The following is a 22428-nucleotide window of genomic DNA, read 5'->3' on the forward strand; positions in this document are numbered from 1 at the left end:
GAGGTAATAGGGGTGGCCCCGCCCAGCGCCGGCCCTGGGCTCCCACGGAAGCGTCGTGGACCCTCGGGCGGGGCGGGGGGGGTGCTGATGGCCTTGGAGGGGACGTGGTTATTGCGTTGGATTCCTGCCCTCGCTGGCATGCTGGCGCCCTCGCCCAGCCTCACCCGTGCGCACTCACGCACACACTCGCACGCTTACCGCTAATGCACACACCCACTGGCACGCTGGCGCCCTCGCTCTCCCGCACGCTCCCACACTCACACACACAACATCCTTTGTTTTGAATGCGTCTGAAGCCTCCTGGTAATAAATATACTCGCTAGTTACAGTAATCATAGTAAAATACAGGTTTGTCGGGATACGAGGAGAAAGTGCACGTTGACCTTTGGAGGGTGGCCCCTCCCACCGAGGGCTCCCGCTCCCTGCAGGGGGCAGCCCTGAGGTGCCACCACCCCCAGCTCTCTCCTGAGTTGTCCTGCCACTGCCCAGCCCCTCATGGGGCCAAAATCAACTAAAAAAATAAATTCTTCATTTCACAGCCGAGCGCCTGATGCAGGGGGCGGGTGGGGGGGGGGCGGTGTGTGGCTCTGGGCCTTTCTGGCCACGGGCTCTACGGGCGGGGGTCACGGCCAGCCCCTGGCCCAGCCAGCGCCCCGACGGTGCCATCTGAGGGGCCGGGTAGGCGAGGTGCTGAGCCCCGTGGCATGCGGACAGGAGGCCAGGGTGCGGGCGGTGCCGGGCGAAGCAGAGGCCGCGTCCACAGGGTCGCCGGGGGCAGTGGCGCACTGCAGTCATGCAGGGGGGCCTGCGACGGCCTGGGCAGCCCTGTCCCCTCAGAACTCCACAGCACTCACTGCTGTCCTTGTCTCCTCAAAGGTGGCAATGAGGATCTGCTGTGGGGGAGGGATGGTGAGGAGGCTGCCCACATCCGGGGTCGCTCGGGGGGCCACGTCCTCCTCCTCCCGTGCCTCATACAGGGTGCTGATATGCAGCAGCGGGCGGGTGGCGTTGCGGCTCAGGACGGCGAGGGGGTCAGGCTTGCCCAGGCTGGCTGGCGACAGAGGGGCCGTGGCGGGGGCGGCGGAGGGCGAGCAGATGTGAAACGGGCCCCCCGAGGGCAGCGCGGCCCGGGCTGGCTCCGTGGGGAGCGGCGCATCTGCAAACAGCCCAGAGCACAGAGCCTCTGCAGGCGCCTCTCCCCACCCGCTGCCCCCCCTCCTCCCGCCTGGCCCGCTCAGGCTCTGAAGCTCCCGCACACAGCGGCCGGCCTGGGGGGGCTCCGGCCGCCCCAGGAGCACAGCGCCCGTTTCCAGAACCTTCTTCAGGTGCCGCGCAACCTTACCGTGTGTCCCCGCCAGCCCTTCATCCCGTGTGCTTCACAGGGCCCTCGAGTGAGGGTCCCGCCTGTCGTCACCCCGGCAGCTGGCTCCCCTGCCCACCCCCTGCTTCCACCCAGCTGGTTCAGTCCTTAACCCCTTTCACACCCCTCCAGCCCTGCCCGTCCCTACCTGTGGTGGGTGCCGCGGTCAGGCCCAGCCCGCACTCCCCTGCCTGGGACAGGAAGCCTCCTTCCTGGCTCCGGGAGGCTGGCAGGGCGGCAGGCATGGCCTCGGCCTTGGACTTCTTGGTGCCCAGGATGTAGGGATGCACGTCCAGGGAGAAGTGGCGGGCATGCTTCTTGTCGGGGGGCGGGCCCGTGTCGCCCCCGCCACCCTTATAATGGTGCGCGGCGCGTGCGCCCGCGTCCAGCAGCGGCGCAATCAGCGTGTCGGTGGCCGTCTTGCGGCGCACGGGCTTGGGCTTCTCGGCCTTGCTGTTCTCCACGCGCATGATGGCCAGAGGCTCCTTGAAGGGCTGGGGCAGCGGGTTGCTGGTGGGGATCCACTTCATCTTCTTGCGGGGCCGCTTGACCACGGGCGGCTCAGCGGCGCCCTCGGGCTCGGCGGGGTTGGCGCTGGGGTCCACGGTCTGCACGCCCTCGTCGCGCACGGTGGGCGTGGCGTCGTGGTTGGACTGCGCAAGCGCGGCCAGCAGCTGCCGCACCACGTTGTCGTACATGAGGTCGCTCTCGTTGGTAATGAAGTCCAGCCGGTTGAGCGACTTGATGTGGTCGCGGTTCTCGTTGCAGAACATGGCCAGGATGTTGATGTCGCAGAACTGCGAGCGGCGCCACTGCCGGCGGGTCTTGATGCCCACCTTGTGCAGCTTGTCGAAGATGAAGTTGCTCTTGCGGAAGATGAAGAGGTGGATGAGGTTGACGAGGATGATGAGGTTCATGGAGCAGAGCAGCACGATGTCCACGCCCGCCACGATGCGCTGCAGCTGCACAGACGGCAGCTTGCAGGTGACACGCACGGCCGGGCCGCCACCCGGGGCCGCGCCCAGCGCGCAGGTGAACTCATTCTGCTTCTGGGTGGCGTAGTAGGTGCACAGGTAGGAGATGGGCGCCACGCTGAGCAGCAGGATGAGCAGGTGCCGCGCCAGGTAGAGTTTGGCCAGGAAGTTGCTGCGGCCGCGGCGCTCCAGGTACTTCTCGAACAGGTTCTGCTCGGGGCTCTTCTCCTTCTCCGCGTTCTCGATGATCTCACGCCGCTCGCGCTCCGTGATGCCGGGCCCCTTGGACTGGATCTGCTTCTCGATCTTGGGCGCGCGGCCCTCGGCGGCCCTGTGGTAGCAGTTGTCGATCTCCTGCAGCAGGAAGTTGAGCTCGGAGGTGAGGCGCGTGGACGCCAGGAACTCCCAGCCCAGCGCGGGCACGTACATGATGGCCGCGAAGGCCAGCAGCGAGTAGGGTAGCAGCTTGTGCTCAAACAGCGACGGCCATAGGCTGGCGTCCACGCCGGGCAGCGCGTCCCGCAGCTCCGTCCAGCAGTAGCCGCGGGCGTACAGCGCCTGGTCGCGGGTGAAGTTGTGCGGCGTGTAGCAGTAAATGGGCTCCTCTGGGGGCAGAGAGGAGAGCGGGCTGGGGGCGAGCCGGGCATCGGACCCCTCCCGCCTGCCCTGCGCTGAGCCCCCTTCCGCACATCTCAGCGTGGTGGCGTGCGTCTCCCCCCGGGTACCCTGCCCCCCACGTACTGCAGTCAGCCGTGGCACAGACAGAGGGGGGTTGGAGGTGGAGGGTACGGCCGTGCCCACCCCGCCCTGGGGGGCCGACCTGCACTTGGAACCTCAGGCCCCCCTCCGAGTGCCATAACGTCCCCATGTGCACACAGGGACGAGTCCTAGGGAGGGCGGCACAGGCCACACCACTCAGCTGGGGCTTCTCTTCCAGTGGCACAGCTGGACCAGCCCCCAGCCTGGCACTGCCACGGGCTCCATCTTGAGAAGGGCAGGTGTCCTGGCCGGGTCCTACCTACCCAGAGCCGGTTATGGTGGCACATCTAAGGAACAGCAAAAGTGGCCCTGCCTGCTCTTGAGAGTTGAGGAGTGTCCCCCCAAGACCCACTGTCCTGGGGAAGGGCAGGCCTGGGGTCCCCGGACACTTGGGTGGGCAGGGGCAGCCACCCCGGGGATCCGACAGGAAGGATTCACCATCCAGCCCACAATGTCACGCAGGAAAAACGGTCGTCACTGAGCTGTCTCCCCCCAGGTAAGGACAGGTGCCAACCAACAGCGGAGAACGTGGGACGCTGTCCCCCCCCACCCTGCCCTCCAGCCGGGCCTCCCGTTGAATGCTTCTCAGAGGGAAGAGCTTGGCCGGCTCGGAGCCGTGCTCAGGGCAGGCGTCACCGTTCACAGCCCCTGAAGGCGGGGCCGCTCGGCTGTCAGGCCAGGCTCCAGTCCTCGTCACCACAGACTGGGCACGTGTGCCCTCTTGCAAGTGGCAGAGCCCGGGCGCCCGCCCAGAGCGCAGCGTCCCACTGACAGGAGGTCACTGCCCCCAGCCTGACCACAGCTAGCATACATGCCAGCCCGCCCTAGCCTGGACCCTCCCTCGCGCCCCGAAGAACGGCCCCCAGGGCGGGTCCGCCGAGTCTCCCTCCGCTCCAGCTTATGGCCCTCACCCCACGAGGCTTGAGACCAGGAAGCAGCGGGGACCAACGCACCTCTCTGTCTGTCTGTCTGTGCAGGCCCCTCCCAAGGCCTGCCCCACGTTAAGCCCGGCCTTTGAGGTTACTGCTGGTGCCTCGCAGGGGCCGAGGGGGCCAGCTACACATCTGGGCACAGAGACCCCGCAAGTGTCTTCGGTCCCAGCGCACGGAGGTCACCTGGCCTCTTACATACGCAGAGCCCCAGCCATTGCCACCAGCGTGGCAGCCCCGCACCGTCCTGAGGGTTGAGGGGGGCTTGAGGTGGGCCTCAGGGTCACCGGAGTGGGGCCCACAGCTCGTTCCAGGTGGTGTGGTCCAACGGCCACAGCAGCAGGACCTGGGGCTCCACGTGGCAGGCACTGGGGAGTCACGGAGGGCTGGGGGCAGGAGTGACGGGCGGTGAGCTCTGCTCGGCTGTGGTGGCGAGGCCAGGGGCTCCGTGAGGAGGCTGTGCCGTGGGCACACGAGGGACAGGCTTGGCCGAGGATGGGGCTGGGTCAGGAAACGCTGGTACCCACATCCCAAGGCCCCTGACAAGGACACAGGTTTGGGGCCTAGCGGTGAGTTGGGCTCAGAGAACGTGGAAAAGGCACAGGATCCCCCCTCGTGGTTGAGAAGACAGCATTTTATTCACTTGCTTTTTGTCCTCACAGCCAACTCCAGGCCAAGGAAGGGCAGACGCTCTTCTCTGGGGGAAAAGGACGGCGGGGAGAGGTCCCTGGGACCCCCCCAGGGCCCTGGTCCAGGCCCCAGGGGAACTGGGAGGGTGCCGCGGCTCTGGGGCACGGAGGGGGCCTGTCCCCTGGCCGTGAGTGCTGCAGGCACAGGGGAGCTGGGTCACCCGTGGATGGAAGCAGGGCCCCCATGGGTCCCCACATCCTCTCACGTCTGCCACGGCCCCCTGGCTGCTGGGAGGGGAGGAGGGATGAGCCCTGGCTCAGGAGAGGCCCAGCTCCAGGGCCTCTCGGGCTCTACACCGGGGTCTCTGTCTTTCCCTGACCTGCAAAGCAGGTCCAACAGCCTAGCAGAGACCGGATGTGTCATGCCGGTGCCTCAGGACACACGTGTGCAGTGACCCTGGCCTGGAAGAGCTGTGGCCACATGTCCTGACTTGAGCTGCATGCAGGGGCCTGGGTGCTGGGCCGGACTCTGGTTGGGGGCGAGGGCGACCGCTGAGCCAAGGGGCCTGGGCACCGGGCGCTCAAACACTGCGGTGCCAGCACGGGTGTCCGACAGGGACCCGCAGACCCAGCCAGCTCGCCCAGGGCACCTTTCCTGAGGATGGCACTGTGTGGACTCCGGACCCGAGCGCCCCTGGCTATGCCCCGAGAGGACACCGGGGCCAGGGCCCTCGCAGCCCCGGGTGCTCCCAGAGACCCCGTCGCGGAGCGCGCGGGGCCGACTGCGCTGCCGTGGAGAACATCGAGCCAGAGCAGCAGCCAGGGCTTGCGAGGCCGCTTCGGGGAAGGAGCCGCGTGTGCGATTCTGAATTCGCTTGCAATCCCGGGGCTGCTCCCGGTCCCCAGGCCAAGCCCAGCCCTCGACAGCGTCCCCTCCCAGCGCGAGCGCCCCAGTTCCCTTGGAGACCCTGCCTGACTGAGGGTAGAAGAGGCACACCCGTTACAGGCATCTCGGAGATGTCGAGGGTTTGGTCCCAGACGCCCGCGATAAAGCAAGGATCACAACGAAGCAGGTCACACGAATTCTTTTCTCCCCCAGCGCGTATGAAAGCACTGTTTATACTCCACTGTGGTCTATGTCTACACGCTACGCGTATGTCTAAAACCAACGTGCGTACCTTGATTAAAAACACTTTATTGCTAAAAAATGCTATCCACCGTCCGAGCCTTCAGCGAGTCGTAATCGTTTCGCAATAGTAATATCAAAGATCACTGCTCACAGGTCACCGTAACAAATGTATTAATAAGGAAAAAGTTTGAAATATTGTGAGAATTACCAAATTATGGCACAGAGACACGAACTGAGCAAATGCTGTTGGAAAAATGGCACCAGGAGACCTGCTCGTCGCAGGGTTGTCACAAACCTTCAAATCGTGAGAAACGCAGTATCTGCGAAGCACGATGAAACGAGGTCTGCCTGCGTTTGGCTATTTTAGGAAAAAGCAGCTGTTGGTCCCCCCTTCCCAGGGCCCACATAACATCTGGAGAAGCCGGTAGCCCTTCAACGCCCCGCTCCCCCGCCATCCTCTCTGTTGGCCGCGCGCCTGGCTGACCCTCCATCCACCACCGAACGGGTCTGCACAGCGCGGGTGTCTGTGGAGCCACCGGGGCCTTCCCGCCACCTGCCACCCTCCAGCCCGGGGATGCGCACAGGCCCCGGCGTCCAGGAAGGTCCCCGCCGGGCCATCTCCTCACCATGAGCCCAACGGCCAGCATGTGCTTGCTTGCCCACGTGTCACCAACAGGCAGACACGTCGGACCCCCGCCCCCTGCGCCAGGGCACCAGGTGAGGATCTGGGCGCTGGGTGGGCTGGTGGGGGTGAGCGCCGGGTCCCCTCGAGCTGAGCCGGGCTCCGATGGATGGGACGTGGATCCTTCCAGCAGTGGCAGGACATACTCTGGGCTCGGAACCTGAAGATGGATGGTGACCCAGTGCTGAGAGGACGGGTCGGGTGTGCTCCTGCCTGGGGGCGGGGGATGCAGCTGGAGGGGCCTCCAGCGCCCCTTGAGGGTCAGAGCTTCTGACCTTGCTTCCTCTTGCCCCCCTTTGGTCCACTGCAGTGGTCCCCTACTGTCCTCAGATCTGGAGAAGGGACCCGGGGACGATTCTGAGCTCTGTGAGGAGCGCCAGGCAGACGGACCCTGATCCAGGAGAGCAGGAGAGGCAGCCGCCACTGCCCCGAACCGCGGTGGGAGCAAGGGGACTCCGCGGCCTCAGTCACTCAGCAGCGGGAGAGCTTGTGAAGCCACCGCCACCCCCCATTTGCTCTGTGACCTGGAACAGGATTACCATGGGGCAGACCTGGGCCCCGCGCGCCAGACGTGCTCCACCGAGTGGATTTTGGGTCGCGGGGTGCTGGGCCGCAGGACCGGCACCCGCCTGCCCTGGCTCAGAAGGCCTGCCTCACCCTCGCTAGGGAGGCACCGGGCCCCTCCCGACCAGCATCGGGCCCAGGAGTGTCCCCAGACACACGCAGGTGGGTGTGAAAGGGCAGGCGGCAAGGGAGGCCAAGGGCACCGCCAGGAGCAGAGATGAAGGACACACTCGGGGAGACCCAGCAGCCCAGCCTGGCTGGATGCAGAGGTGCTGAGGCCCCCCCACGTGGGGGGAGCTGGTTCACAGCAGGATATCAAGGTGGGGGCCCTGTCACAGGAGGTCGCCTGACGGCGACTGAGTCCTCAGCCTGCCCCACCATGTGCATCTGGAGTGGGTAGGATTGTTCCCCCAAAAGATGTTCTAGCCCCAAGCCCTGGTCCCTGTGAATGTGACCTTGTTTGGAAAGAGTCTTTGCAGATGTGATCAAGTTGAGATGAGTCACGCTGGATCAAGGGGGCCCCAATCCAATGACTGGTGTCCTCATAAGAGGAGGGAAATTTGGACAGACACCCAGGAGGAGGTGTGAAAATGCAGGCAGAGATCAGGTGATGCGGCCACAATGAAGCCAAGGAAGGCGCAGGACTGTGGAGCCTCCAGAACTGGAAAGGCAAGGAGGGACTCTCCCTGGGGCTTCGGGAGCATGGCCTGCCCACACCTGGATTTTGGGCTTTGGGCCTCTGCACTGTGAGACGATAAGGCTCTAGCATTTGGAGTCACAAGCTTGTGCTAATGTGTCAAGGCTGCCCCAGGAGACACCTGTGCACAGCCTGACTTCCCCCCCAGGCTCCTGGGGAGCGTGCTGACGCCGGGAGGGCCCCCCCGGGGTGGGATGAGGCAGTCTGGACAACGTCCACCCTCATGCCACAGGGACCCCTAACGGGTGAGTCCTTCGTGCAAGGAAGCCTGTCCACGTCCCTCAGGGGAGAGGCGCCCTCTGTGCCACGGGCCGATGGGCTGCGAAGGGGCCTCCCTGGACATCTGGGCCCTGAGACCGCTTGCCAGCCAGACCCTGCGTGGGGGGCCGTTTCCCGTCTCCAGCCGCCCACCCACCTGCCGCGTGTGGACCCTTGGGCCCCGGGAGCCCACTCCTCCTTCCTGCCTCACCTGGGGTCACCTCTCCTTAGGAGGCCCTCAGGTGCTCCCCAAATGCACTGAATATAATCAGGACCACGTCTGTTGACGGCACCTTCAACCTCTCATCCCGTCCACGCTGCCGTGGTCACTGCCCTTGTCCGATTTCTTCTTCTACCTGCATCAGCCTCACAGGCGCTGGGCCTGCTGCTGAGGCCAGGAGGGTCCACTGCCCACCAATGCCTGCTGCTCCTCCAGGCCCTGCCTGCCCTGGGGAGCCTCTGCCCAAGACCTGCCCAGGCTCCCAGTGCCCCCCCCCCACCAACCGACCAGAATCTGCCCACTTCTCAGGGTCTTCATCCCACCACCTGCCCCAGAACCCTGCCCAGAGGCCGTGCTTTGGTGTCCACTGTCCCCATCACCTGTAACTTCCTTTCTTGGTCCCCACCTGGCCACTCCTCCTTCCCTCAGACCCTGCCCACTCCCCCTTCTGGTCGCCCCTCTTCCACACCAGACCCCACATCTCCTTGATGCCTGGAACCGCCGGGTCCGCCAGGTGTGAGCCCACGGAAGGTAAATTCAATACATCGGAAGAGAGGGGTCAGGGAGGCAGCCCCAGCGACCGGCGATACATGCAAGGGTGGGGGAGTGTTGAGGGTCTGCGGGGAGACCCCGGGGCACCGCCCACACGGCCGGCCCCAGTGGGGAGGCCCGCGGCGGCGGCTGGCGCAGCGAGGGTGGCCCGGGAGGGCACGCGCCCCTCCCGCCGCGCGCCTCCGGCCTCACCTGCGAAGTTCTTGGTGAAGACCAGGGTGACCAGCAGGATGGGGACCAGCACGGTGCCGATGGTGACCACGCGATCGAACGGCAGCTCCAGCTTGAGCTGCAGCAGCAGCGCGGCCAGGGCGCCCGCCTTGTCGTCCTGCGCGCCGGGCAGGATCAGCTCGCGCAGCTTCTCGCCGGCCAGCAGCGCCGTCGCCATGTCCGCGGACGGCTCCAGGAGGTGGTGCATGGGGGGCGCGGGGGACCCGGGGCGCGGGGCCCGCGGTGGGGGCGGGGGGCGCTCCGCCGCCTCCCCCCGGGTCAGGGGTCGGGCCGCCCGGGCCGGCGCGGGCTGCGGGGGGCGCAGGGGCCGCCGCCCCCGCCTCGGCTGCAGCCCCGGCGCGGCCCCGGCGCTTCTTTCCGGCGGGGGCGGCGGCGGGACCCCCGCCCCGAGCGGCGGGCGGCGGCTGCGGTCCCGCCGCGGGGAGGGGGCTGTTTACCTGCGGCGTCGCGCGGCGTGGCTCCGCCCCCCCGCCCCCCCCACCCCCACCCCCGCACGCAGATGCGGCGCCGGTGATGACTTGGCAAAAAATATTTAAATAAAATGAATGAACAATGGTTCTTCCTCTTCCTCAGGGCAGGGAGGAGAGGGAGGCCGAGTGGGGGGGCTCCCCTCGCCCGAGGGTCGGCGGTGGCTGCACGCGGCGGAGATGCGGTGGGGCCGGCCGCGTCCTGGGCTCCCGTCTTCCAGCCCCGCGTCCGGGAGCCGCCCCGCGGAGAGGGGTTCCTCCCTCGTCCGCCTCCCGCACCCGCTCTCTGCTCTCTACCGAAGCCTGGCCGCCACCGTGGGCGCTGAGGCTCCCACCCACCCGGGCTGCTGCGGACGCAGACGGGAGACTGCCGCCCCCCACGCAGGGCAGCCGGCCGGCGGACGCTGCGGGGCGTCTCCTCACGGCCTGTGCACTGCAGCCGTCGCCCCGGTGCCCTCCCTCCCACCCCGCGTCACCTCCACGCGGTCCCGCGGCCTCTCTAGCCCTGCACCTCCTCCCCATCACCCCATCCGTTTGCCTTGGGCAATGGCATTCTCCCGGTCGGCCTGTGCCCGCATCTTCCTGACCTTTACCCCCTCCGCTCCGACACCCCCGTGCCCACCTTCAGGCACCATCCCTCTCGCACCCTCCTGGGTTCGGTCTCTGGCGCAGAGCCCAGCTGCCACCTTCATGCAGACTGCCTGCAAGACTCGCTGTATCACCTCTTTTTCTTTCATAAAAGGTCCCCATCCCACTGTAATAGGATCTACACGTGCTCTTTGTAAAATATTTAGTATAGCTGGAGTTTCAACTTCACTCAGTAATTCAATCCGGGGTTTCCCTGGTGGCGCACGTGCTGAGAGTCCGCCTGCCGATGCAGGGGACACGGGTTCGTGCCCCGGTCCAGGATGATCTATTTAGGCTGCGCCGGGTCTTAGTTGCAGCATGCACGCGGAATCCAGTTCCCTCACCAGGAATGGAACCCGGGCTTCCTGCATTGGGAGAGCGGACTCTTAGCCACTGGACCGCCAGGGAAGTCCGGGGGTCGCTGTGCTTTTGAAGACTCACCAGCGTTTCTGAGCGACGCCCACCCGTTCTACCTGTGTACTGCTCACTGAGGGAGTCGGGCTGCTTCCATTCCCAACAACCCGGACACCTCCAGTCAGGGGCTGGCCTCTCCCCTGCAGCAGCACGTTTCCGTGATCCCACATGCTGTTGGAGGTCCCCCACATTCTCCTTTTCCCTTATTTAATGACTTAGGTATTCATGGCCTTTCCTTTTCCGAATACATTTTGGAGGATGGGGAAGGTGGAAGTCTGCGCTGCCTTAGGCTGTTCCATGCGTGGACAGGGCGCATCCCTCCGTTTACTTACACCTTCTGTGCCTCCTGTAACAGAATCATTATTTCTCTGTAACGTCTTGTTGGTTCTTCAGGCTACTTCCAAGACACCCTGTAGTAGTTCCGCTGTAAACAGCCGCCACTTTCTGAGGTGTATTTCAGTTGGTTAGTCTGGTTAGGAGAAAAACCGCTGGTCTCCACGTGCTCTCAGAATTGGCAAGTGGCTATGGCAGGTGGCAGAGTTGCCACTGGAGCACAGCGGGTGCGCGGCGGATGCTGGCAGGACGAGCGCACGGGACCCAAAGGACAGAGGGCGCAGCTGGAGCTGGCGGCCCTGCACCCCTACCCCATTACGGCAGCCCCTCTGACGCTGTCCTCATCTGAGAGAGGGGCCTGGGTGGGGAGGTGACACCTGGACAGGGGTTCTGATCTGGCAGAGGCTCCGAGCTCCACCCTCCCTGCCGCTTGGGCAGGGGTGGACAGCAGGGGCTGCTCCGGTCCTCACCCCCGGCCAGCCCAGACTGGGAGGCTACTCTCCCCAAATCCTGTCTCTGGGGCAGGATGGCATTAGGGGAACAGCCTGCCCTTTCTCGTGCTGATCCATTGACATGTGGCTTTTGACACATGGAAGGGCTTTGGAAGCTTGAGGGACATTACTACAGTAAAACCTTCATTCTCATCTCTATTTAGGTGACGATTTATCAGCTCGCATATCAATGAAGACGAAAAATAGGAAGAAAGCCTAACGCTGGAACCATGTCTTATCACTTGGGCGAACCCCAAGTAATGTTCGCCCTTGAAGACGGGCGGCTCAACTGACGCATTTCCAATTCTACTTTCACGTTCAGTTACGAAAATTTGCAATGTCTGTGCATCATGTTGATTGAGTACGTACCTAACGATTCTGAGAACACAGAGGAAGTTCTTGTTCCCAGGTCTGGCCTCAGGGTCTCACAGATTAGGACAAACGACCCTCTCGATGTACTGCAGGTATTTTGTCTGGGAGCAGCTGAGGGTGCTGGATAGGACAGGCCATGGCACAACACGGCGGAGGGTCATCTCACCCCACACTTGGACAGCAGGTGGGCTGGGAGCTCTGCCCCACCGGCCCCCTCACTCTGGAGACTGGAGCCACCGCCCTGGGGTGCCCAGACACCTGGTGGAGGAAGTGGAGCTGGTGAGCTGGTCCACTCGAGTCCTGTGGCACTTCTGTTGGCCCTTTGTTGGCCAGAGCTCTCAGCTGGCTGGCCCCGCGAGGCTGGGTGGGGAGGCGGGTCACAGCCCACCGTGTGCCCGGGAGAACAGACCCTCTGCGACGCCATAACTTTCAACCCAGCACATTCTGCACTGGGGTGCAGTTCTGCGGGAAGGAGGAATAACATGACGCTTACAGCTGTGAAAGGACAGCTTGCTGGGGTCCTTTTCCAGTGGACGAGGGCGAGCGTCAAATTGCAATGGCATTTTGAATCTGCTGGAGATGCTGAAAAGGCTGCTGGAACTGTTCTACTTTAAAATGGCAACAGTTACAACACGCTGGGCATGAGCAACTTTAAAAGATGAAGAAGAAGCTTGGGTAACTTACAAACGGGCGGGACACACAATTTCCAAGTTTCACTTAGGGGATCTCTGTGCAGCCACACCTGCCCACGGTGCTTTTTTTTTTTTTGGCTGTGTGGGGTCTTCGTTGCTGCACGCAGGCTTTCTCTAGTTGCGACGAGCGGGGGCTACTCTTTGTTGCAGTGCGTGGGCTTCTCATTGAGGTGGCTTCTCTTGTTGTGGAGCACGGGCTCTAGGCACGCAGGCTTCAGGAGTCGTGGCACACGGGCTCAGGAGTTGTGGCTCACGGGCTCCAGAGCACAGGCTCTGTAGGTGTGGCACACGGGCTTAGTTGCTCCACGGCTTGTGGTATCTTCCCGGACCAGGGCTCAAACCCATGTCCCCTGCATTGGCAGGCAGATTCTTAACCACTGCGCCACCAGGCAAGTCCCCTGTGGCGCCTCTTACCTCTGCTTCACGAGGTGTCCATGCTGGTCTAGGTGGCTCGGCCTCCCACAGACTGACCCTTGGAGGGCAGGCACCATGCGCTTCTGCCCACAGGCAGCAGACTTCCCTGCTTGGGCACCGGCCCCCATCCCCATCCAAAGGTCACATGGGGGCTCCTGCCTGTTCTGGCCCAGCCAGGCTGCGCAGTGCCCTCCTGCCCTTGGCACACAGGTGTGCCCCGAGTACTGCCGCCCCAGAGACACCTCTGGGTCCCTGCTGAGGTGTCCCCGGCCCGCCCAGCCCCTTACTGCCTGCAGCCCCTGCCGCTCCTGCCCTGGCACGTGGGGGTGACCAAATCCCGCTACTCGCCACGGAGGATGGAGGGTGGGACCCAGCCACGTGTGCTCAGCCAACACTGGTTCTCCCCCCACCCCCGGAATTTCTAGGTCTCCACTGTCACCGGTTGGTGTCAGAGGCCCGGCTCCCAAGACCCTGCTCTGGAGAGGGTGGCACGGCAAAGCAAGGTGTGCTGGACTGGGACTCGGCCACGGAGAAGACCAAGGGGGGCAGAGCCAGGTGGCAAGTGGGCAGGAGGTGCAGACCAAGGGGGTTCAGTGGGACTGACTTCCACTCAGACTCTGCCAGGTGGGGCTCGAGGCTGCTCAGAGTGACCTGGCAACCGTCCTGGCAGCCCATGCATGCGGTCAAGGCCAGAACCTTCTCATGTCCTGACGAGCTACTGGCTCTGTTTCTGAACCCAGACATTCCCCCACCAACTGACCCACAGCAGCCATTTGTGGTGTGTCCGCAGTTAGGAGAGCCCAACCCCAGGCCCGGGGGCCCCTGTGGGCTCCGGGCTGAGCCACTGGAGCCTCAACTTCCCCACCTGTGAGCCAGGAGACGGCATTTCCAGTGCTCACAGCTGCCGACAAAGGGACAAGGCCCTGAGGAGCAGGGGCGGGGGCAGCCCGTCACGGGGGGTGCTAGGGTCCTGGGATGGCCTTGGGAACCCTGGTGCAGACACTGTCTGCCCTGTCCCTCCCGCCACGCCCTCCACCTCTGCAGCACCCACGGGAAGGTCTCTGTGGCCCTGCCTGTGGCCTCCAAAGGCTCGGATACAGGCCCCGCCCAGCTGCATCAGGATGCAGGGCGGGGAGGATGCTGACCCCCACCCCTGCCCTGCCGGCCCAGCCCTGGGCAAAGAGCCCCGGAGCCCCCAGGCTTCACACAGCTGGCGTGTGAACTGAACGTGGCTCAAGGGCCTGGAGGCCATGTGAAAGCCTGACCGCCAACCCCAATATTGGATGCGGAGGCCACACAAGTGTCCCACTCAAGCATTTATTTCGGTGACAGCTGCAGAGACTGCCCAGGGGTGGGCACAGGCTGCGTGCAGAGCTGACAGCAGCGAGAGCAGACGTCAGACCAGGGGCCCCAGGCCCGTGGCCACGGCTGGAAACTAGGCAGGCTGCAGCCCAGATGGCGTCCCTCGGGGTGTGGAATGTGGCCTCTGGCCACTGCTTCTCAGCAGGGGCTCTGCTGGGCAGAGAGGGGCAGCCGCACACCCGGCCATGGCAGCAGACTTGGAAATGCGGGGTCCAGTGAGTGGGGTCCCCATGACAGCTCAGGCTCACACTCAGGGACCACCGCGGGGGGGGGGCTGGCGGCCCCCTCTTCCCGGGGTGGTCTTACGAGGGGCACTGAAGTTTGCTCATTAAGCTGTGAAAGGAAGGAAGCGCTGACCCCAAATGTCATCCCAGGACCGGGTGGAGGGTGGCTGCAGCCCAGAGGCAGGGCCCGCAGGGGCAGGAGACGGCAGCGCTCACTCCTGCAGGGGCTGCAGCTCGGGCGGCAGGTTGCATCCCGTGTAAACCCCATTCGTGATGCTGTACTCCAGCAAAGCCCCGAAACACGGATCCTGATGACACACAAAGGGGCGGGGCTCGTACCTGACAGCCATCCCGCTGCCCCCCTGGGCCCCTCTCCCTGAGCCCTGGGCCCCAGCTCACCCTGACAAGAACATGAGGATTTCCCACCACAATCAGCAAGGCTTTGGGTCTGGTGATTGCAACATTAAATCTTTTTGAGTCGGCCAAGAATCCCAAAAAATATCTATCATCTTCAAATATGTCTTCATTTGATCGCACCTAAGAAACCCAAAGATGGATAAAAATAGTGTTTAAAATTTTTCGGTGTGGAAAGAAACTCAATATATAAAAAGCATTTAAAAACGTTCAACGTCAGTATGACTCCATCTGTGGTCACAGAAGAGAAAGGCAGTGGGTGAGGAGCAGGCCTCCCGGCGTTCTGCCTACAGCCAAGGGGGCACTCCACACGCCAAGGGGTGACCTCCGGGGCGGGGCTTGAGGCAACGCTGCTTTTCCTCCTACCTGAACTCCCCAACCTGCCAGCAGTTAACACGCACTGTCCATAAAGGGAATTTTAAAGAGAAGAACAGACTTCCGAGAGCCGAGCCAACCTTCCCGGCCCGCAGGCTCCTTGCCAATCCCGCCCCTTCAACATCCCAGCCCTCCTTCTCCAACATTTAACTACTTCTTCCTGGGTTTCTGTACTTCGTTTTTTTTTTTAAGAAGAACGCCCTACAGTTAACTGCTCAAGATGATGGTGCAAGGCCCCTCCTGCCCCCGGGAGGCCCCGCACAGCAGCCAGCCTGGCGCAGGCCCCTGGGACGGGGGTACCTACAGTTGACATGATGATAACCAGATACTCTTGCCCTTGAAACTCCTCCACGGATCCAACCTTTATATCCATCAGATCAACATTTTGCAAAAGAATTCTGATTTTCTCCACCTTTGAAGGAGATGAGATCAAAGATAAAATTTCACAAATCTGACCATTTCTTTACATATTACAGCATAAGCTGAACGTTAACCACTGAGCCCCATGGCCTTTCAACCCCTGACCTCGGCTCATCAACTCTAAGCCGCTCACGGCACAAACGCCGATCTCAGGTGGGGTGTACGGGGCCGGGCAGCACCTCCCAGGAGCAGGGCTTTGCGTCAAGAGGCGAGGACTCCCTGTGCTGAGAGTGGGGGTGGGTCCAGAGCGCCTCCTGGGGTTGGCGGGGAGAGAGCGCCATCCAGAGGATCCCACCCCCGGGGCCTGAGTGGTTATGACAGGAACCAGGCTGTGTGGCCAAAACAGGAAAGCCAGGAGGAAGAGGACGAGGGGGACGGTCCTGAAGGGGGGGGGCAGCTGATGAGCTGAGCAAGACTGGGGGTGTGTGAAGGTCTCCAGAGGTGCTAGTAAAGGAGAAGCAACTTGAAATGGTGAGAAGGACAAAAGCTCAGCTCCCGCCAGCACAAGGGGCTGGAGGGTGCGGGCCAGAGGTGGCTCCCTCAGCACCGAGGGGACGGGCCTTCTCACACGCAGTGACCGCATGCGCGCCGAGGTGAGATCACCACGTGTCCCCAGCCCCCGCCCCCCACCCCGTTTGGGGCACAGGCACAGCGGCTGTACAGATGCAGAGAGAGCCGTGTCCACCTTCATTCCTCAGACCCCACAGACAGGAAGGCGCAGAGGAGCTGGCTGGGGCAGACCCACACCTGCTTCCGGTAAGGCGTGATCACGCCGATGTCGCCAGCGGACACCTGGCTGGAGGTGCTTCTGGCCAGCAGGCAGCAGTAGCGCATGACCTGGACGGCCTCGGCAGGGTTGAACCACGATGGGCTTCGCCCCTCTCGAGCTTCCTCGCCCTGAGTTAGCAGGAAGACAAGAGAATGGCACGTCCATCAAAAAACGTCATTTTCTCAACAGGAGCTTGTGAAGGGTCTACGAACTAGGGAGAAGTCAGGGTGGGGGCTCAGCAGAGACAGACGAGCACTGCTCTCGTGCAGACTTGTGGTCCAGCAGGACAGACGGATGCTCAGCAGTAAGGACTCGCTCTGGATGCACAGATGCCAGGGGAGGAAGGCTGGCTGGGCGTGTCTCTGAACTGGGACCCCACCCCCTGCCAAAATGCCCGTGCGTCCTGGCAAGAGCAGACCTCGTGGCCTGGGGGAGGCGGCCGGCCGGCTGATACCTACGTGGCCACAAGTTTTTAAAAGCAGAATTTACAGGCCCTTGTTCTCAGAAGTAAAATATAGGTCACCCAAACATCCATAACCATGTGGAAACACACTTCTTTAGAACTCCTGGGTCAAAAGGGAAAATAAAGTCTCAAGCGCCTCGAAAGACACGAAGACGCGCGTGGAAGGGCAGAGCTGGGGGGCGTGGCCACCCGAGCCCCTGCGAGGAGCACAGGGGCCACGAGCCCGCCTCGTGGGAACTACAACAAGCGAAGGAAAGGTGAGCAAGTCAGCGAGGGGAGGAGCAGAGATAAAGCTGAGACGAATGAAGCAGAAAACAGGTGAGAATAAAGTCCAAAGCTGGTTTTCCAATTAGATCAAAGGCTGCTGCCTCTCCTGTAACAGGCCAGACGGTCAGAATCTGAGGCTTGGGTGCAGCCACGCTGCCCACTCAGCCCTGCCGTCTGGGCGCAGGTTCCCGGCTCCCGGCCGCACTTCCTTTAGGACAAGACCCCAGTTGCCTTGGGCCCAGCCCCACTTGGGCACTCCGGGGGCTCAGTTGCCCCCTCGACTGGGCCCCTCTGTGAGATGCCCTGGGCTGGGGACAGAGCAGTGAGGCAGATGGGGGTCTTTCTGGAGCTCTGGGGGAGGGGCTGACGAGGGGAGCATACAGGTGACACCTGGAAGTCTCATTCCAGGGATGGAGTGCCCTGTGGGGGTGCGAGGGCCCTGGCAGTGCTGCAGCCTCGAAACAACGGACGACAATGCCCTTTTGCTCCAACGGTGGGAGTGGACCCCGCTGTTCCCTGCAACCCAGCCCCAGAGGCCTCACCCTCATTTTCTTCTGGGGGCCCAGAATGGAGCCAGTACACAGTCAGGCCCCAAGAAATACCCACTAAATAAGGTAACCTTTCTGGACTCTGTCCTTTTCACAGCGAGCACCTCCGTCTCCACAGCTCCATGGTAGGTTATCCAGTGGACCTGGAGTCTCCATTTCCTTCTACACAATGCTTTTGCACATTTACCACTCCCTTCTACACCCAGTTTTTGTCGCGAATGAGCCTATTGTGACCCTTATGTAGTTTGCAGGAAACACATGGGTTGCTGTGGGCAGAGCTGACCTCTCCTCAAGGCCAGTCCCTCCACTGGGAGCGTGGGTGCTCTCGGGTGGACCTCCCCTTCTTGGCTGACTGCTCTGCTGCCCCCACCGCGTCTGCTTTGCTGCCCCTGAAACCTGGGGAAGCCTTCGAGCAGAGGCTGGCGGAGCGGCATTCCTGGAGGGGCCTCGTGCCAAGCGACCACGCTGGTCTCCCCACAGGGCCCCCTCTTCCTCCAACTCGCCCCCATCCAGAGGATGGGCACCCCAAGCCACACCTGGACACACGAGCCCACCGCTGACACAGCGGGTCAAGCTAAACGTCGAGGGGCCGAGTGCTGTCCCCGGGAAGGCAGGCTGCTGAGAGGACGGGCAGACACCACTCCAGCCCCAATTCTGCAGGAGAGTTTGGCGAGGGAGGGGCTCACGCCAAACCTGACTTCGGCTTCTAACCACCAACCTCCCAGTACAAACTCCCTGGTTTTAGTGAGCGCTACCGGGCGTCTAACACCTCCCTCTGGGGACCCCCCACCCAGTGAGGCCCTGGGGGAGGGCAGGCTCTGTCCCCAGGATTGGTCCTCCCCCTCGACACCATCAAATCACAGGGGGAAGGGGTGGGGCGGTGGCAGGAGCTTCCCCAGGTCTGCTCACCTCCCAGCCCCCGATCGACCCGTCAACTCCCTCAGGATGCCCCCCTTGGGCCATCCCCCCTCCGGGGCCTTCTGTGCAGCCACCCGAGTGCCGAGGGGCTGGTCCTGTGGGGGCAGAGCCCCTTCCTCACTGGCTTTTCTGCCCCGGGACCAGCAGGGAGCAAGCCCACCACAAGCTCTCAGGAAATGCCGGGTTAATGATGCTGGGTTAACGACCAGATTCAACATGGTAACCAGGAGACGTGTAACCGTAGGTAGCACTGAGGGGTCGCCCTCCTGCCGAGCCCGGCCCACACTCACCCTCACTCCGTGGAAGATGAGGGGGAAGCCCTTCCTGGGTAACTTCTCCCAGCCCAGCAAGGAGGTCACCACCCTGGGGTCTGCGCAGACTTCCAGCTCTTGGTGGTAGAACAGTCTGGATGGTAGGGCCAGCAGAGCTGAGTGGGACCTGTAGTTCTTCACGAGCTTCGTCACCTGCAGGTAGGAAGCAGGGGCAGGTCCAGGGCCAAAGCTAGCACGCGCACCCGATGTGCCTCCAGGGGAAAGGTGCGTGGTCACCTCAAATCACACCCGGGCGGCCCTGCCTGTGACGCCCGCCCCCGTCACCTCCACTGGACTTGGAAGCGCTCTTGGCACCTCCACCTCGGACGACTGGGCTCTGACAGAAAAGAACAGGAGAGAAAGTGTCCCTGTGTGGGGCTGCAGGCTGTCTGCAAGCTGCACCCTGATTCCCTGTGTCGCGATCCCGGCCGTTAGAGCAGCCCGGGGAGCCTGGTCCTGGCTTGGCTGCGGTGGGAGCCGGGCCCTGGGCCCCGAGGTAGGATGGCTACCCACAGCCAGCTCCCCGAGGCGCCGGGGGACGAAGCACCAAGACGGGGAGCAAGGACAGCTTTGTTTCCTGCCTCCAACTGGCCAGGAAGTTCACCCTAGTCTTTCCTTTTTCCTGGGGTGAGAAGGCCAGAGGCCCAGGACTCTCCTGTTGACAAACTTCAACTCAGTCACCAAGACAGGTCCAGCCTCTGAGACACTAAAGCCCAAACCTGACTCAGCAGCACGGCTTCTCCCTGGGCCGCGCCGGGCCCCGCGGTGCTGGCCTGGACACCTGCCCGCCGCCCCATCCGCCCTGTGCCCACGTGCCCTCTCTGTTCTCCAGGGGGAAAGGGCCCGGGGCTGACAATCTGGAACATGGAATAGGCCCCAGGCAGTTGCCCTGACCATCTGCCCACGATCACCGTACCTGGCTTGCTGTTCAAAGTCTAGAGGGGAACCTCTCCTTGTCTCTATACTGGGGGAGCCCAGAGGATAATGTTATTGGCTCACCTCAACAGGGGACCCCATGGACACAAAGCTCCCGAGCTCCAGGGTGCTGGGGGCTCCTGAAATGCAGACCCTGAGGCCCATCCCTCTGTGTCATCAGAGGTCGGCTGAGAAACCAGGGACTGGCACTTCCACCAGTACCTCGGGAGACCGCAGACACGCTGCCTTCTCTTCCAGGTAAACTTCCAGAGCTCCCTCTCGTTTCCCACAGTGACACAGACTGAAGCTCTCTTACTGAGGGCTGGCGCTGCCTGCAAGGGCCGGCCCCCCAGGGAGCCCCTCAGCAAGCCCTGGAAGCAGTTCCTGAGTTCCTGGGACCGTGGAGTTGGTGAAAGTGCCTCAGGTGCACTTTGGGGGTGGTGGCAGAAGGAGGGTGGGCTGCTTGGGCCCTGCCCCTGGGTGTGGCTCAGGGGACACAGGGTGGTGAGCTCCCCCGTGGGCCCCTCTGCTCGAGTCCCACCAAGAAGCACGTGGGGTCCAAGCTCACCAACAAGGGGTTGTAGGCACCACAGGCTCCAAAAGCATCTTCGTCTCGCAGATATGCTGGTCGGGACATCAGTCTCTCCAGCATAGAGATGTGCAGCCCATAGGCCGTGGCAAGTCTGGACTTGATGACCGGTCCGAGCTGCATGGGGTCTCCGGCCAGGATGATCTGTGACACGAACGGGATGGCTCTCGGCATCTGTCTCACGAGCGAGTCCCCCGGTGTGTGGCGCGCAGGGGCCAAGGTTGGGGCGACTACAGCGCGTGAGCCTCACCTGGCCGCTGACGTCTGAGACCAGCCCCAGGGGGATGAGGCACTCGGGCTCACTCGCCTGGCCCGCTTCGTCCACAAACACGTGCGTGAAGTGTCCGACTCTAGAGAAGGCACATTCCCGGGGTCACTCTTGTCCATGTGTCCTGCCCAGCAAGGCCTCGCCTCGCTGCTGGGGCGCCTGCCCCCCTGCTCCTGCCCCCACCCCCGGGTACCTCCCGACTCTCCGCGAACACGCCACCTCCTCCCCGCCTCTGCCCGGGAAGCCCCGAGAGCCCACCTCAACCCTATCTGGTAGAAGAGCCCCGCGCTGCTGCACGTGGTGACGACCACCCTGAAGCGAGAGGCCTTCCAGATGTCCTCCCCATCTCTGCAGTACGGCCTGATGGTCTCTGTGATGCTCTGTGAGGGGCAGGCCACCTGCCAGGTTACTGAGCGTTTCTTTCAACTGGACGTAATCACAGAGCTGAATGGAATTCTAAATGGTAACCTCATCCTGCAGCCACTTCTTAGTTGTGACTCAGTACTGACTTAAGATTGTTTTTGATATCAAAATGTCTTATGTTTTCCTATCAATTTAGTCCATGTTTTACAGACTCTAGAACCACGAATATAACAGTGAATCCTGCCGATCCTTCCCCAAAACAACCACATACATTTTCTAGATTCAATCTCTTTTGTTAACCAAACTGGGAGCTTTTATAGTAAACCAACAGAACCAAAAAGCAACTGTACCTTTGGGGAAAAATAAGAGAGTAGCATCAGCATTTAACATAGCTGGGAACGCCCAGGACGTCACTAAACCTTCAGGAAGGAAACAGTCCTCGTGCTCTGCTGTGGTGCTGGGACAAGGTCGGGGGAGGACGCTCACCTCCTTGAACCTGCAGGTGGCGTTCACACGGACCATGGTGCCCAGCCGCAGTGCCTGGCTCTCGTGCAGCCGCAGGCACACAAGGTCAGCCGCGCTGTTGGAGGGTGCGCACACCAGGATCCGACTGTCCGGCAGAGCGTGGAAGACCTTCCCCAGGACACACGGGAGGCAAAAGGGGACGGGTCAGCGGCCAGTGCCAAGCCCACCCGTGAGGGCTCCTGACGTGGACTTGCTGCATGGGCCCACGTCACCCCTCACGCGTCTGAGCCTGGCCCTGCCACTGTGTGCAGGTGGTGCAGTCCCCGTCTCCCAGACCCTAAACTTCCCGGGCCTGGGTACCCACGGGCGACCCGAGTCCCCAGCGACGCAGGACACTGAACACAAACAATGTCCACAGCTCAATTTAAATCTCGATGGAGGCGCCAGACACTTGTGCAGTTTCTATTCTGAAGTGGAGCAATTCCTGTCTAAACCTAGGAAATGAGCTCTTAAAGTCCTATAGCCACATAACAAACTTTGCTAAATATGAAACAACTGGGATTTTTCAAACTCTTTCCAACGTTCTGATCTATGGTTTAAACCGATGCTTCCGGATGACAGGAGCACACAGCTCTGTTTACCGCGACCCCGTCCCCACCCACCATTACCTGTAAAACAGCCTCTATGATGGTCACCGTCTTCCCAGTCCCAGGAGGCCCGAAGAGCACGTAGGGGATCGGGCGGCAGTCTCCACTCAGAATCCTCCTCACCGCCAACTTCTGGTTTTCGTTCAGCAGGGGGTTGAAAAACTCCTCTCTCGCTTTCGGGGCTCCGCTGACTGCATCCAAAGGGAGAGACAGGGTCGGCGGAGGTCGCGGCCGGTCCCCTCACGACCCGTCCCAGCGTCACTCGCTTCGGGACAGTCGGCTGAGAGCAAAAGCACAGGCCACTCCGCCCGCTCCC

The 22428-nt window shown here is 62.6% G+C and overlaps 2 protein-coding genes across 2 annotated transcripts in view; both read right to left on the reverse strand.

The window, feature by feature from the left end:
* Positions 1-833: 833 nt before the first annotated feature.
* PANX2 (pannexin 2) lies at positions 834-9171 on the reverse strand. The gene is made up of 3 exons (XM_065887798.1): positions 8946-9171; positions 1509-2939; positions 834-1156 (listed from the first exon to the last, which is right to left on the reverse strand). Exons 1-3 carry the CDS (start codon positions 9169-9171, stop codon positions 834-836), a joined length of 1980 nt encoding a protein of 659 aa, XP_065743870.1.
* A 5421-nt stretch (positions 9172-14592) lies between these two features.
* MOV10L1 (Mov10 like RNA helicase 1) overlaps positions 14593-22428 on the reverse strand; it is a 43892-nt gene continuing 36056 nt past the window's right edge. The window contains exons 18-27 of the mRNA XM_065887232.1: positions 22134-22303; positions 21487-21633; positions 20896-21017; positions 20620-20719; positions 20349-20513; positions 18845-19018; positions 16337-16486; positions 15474-15581; positions 14780-14917; positions 14593-14688 (exon numbers count right to left, since the gene is read on the reverse strand). Coding sequence (XP_065743304.1) covers positions 14593-14688; positions 14780-14917; positions 15474-15581; positions 16337-16486; positions 18845-19018; positions 20349-20513; positions 20620-20719; positions 20896-21017; positions 21487-21633; positions 22134-22303 — 1370 coding nt within the window. The remainder of the gene's footprint in view (positions 14689-14779; positions 14918-15473; positions 15582-16336; positions 16487-18844; positions 19019-20348; positions 20514-20619; positions 20720-20895; positions 21018-21486; positions 21634-22133; positions 22304-22428) is intronic.

The sequence above is a fragment of the Phocoena phocoena genome, chromosome 11, assembly GCF_963924675.1.
Source record: "Phocoena phocoena chromosome 11, mPhoPho1.1, whole genome shotgun sequence".
Lineage (NCBI taxonomy): Eukaryota > Metazoa > Chordata > Mammalia > Artiodactyla > Phocoenidae > Phocoena > Phocoena phocoena.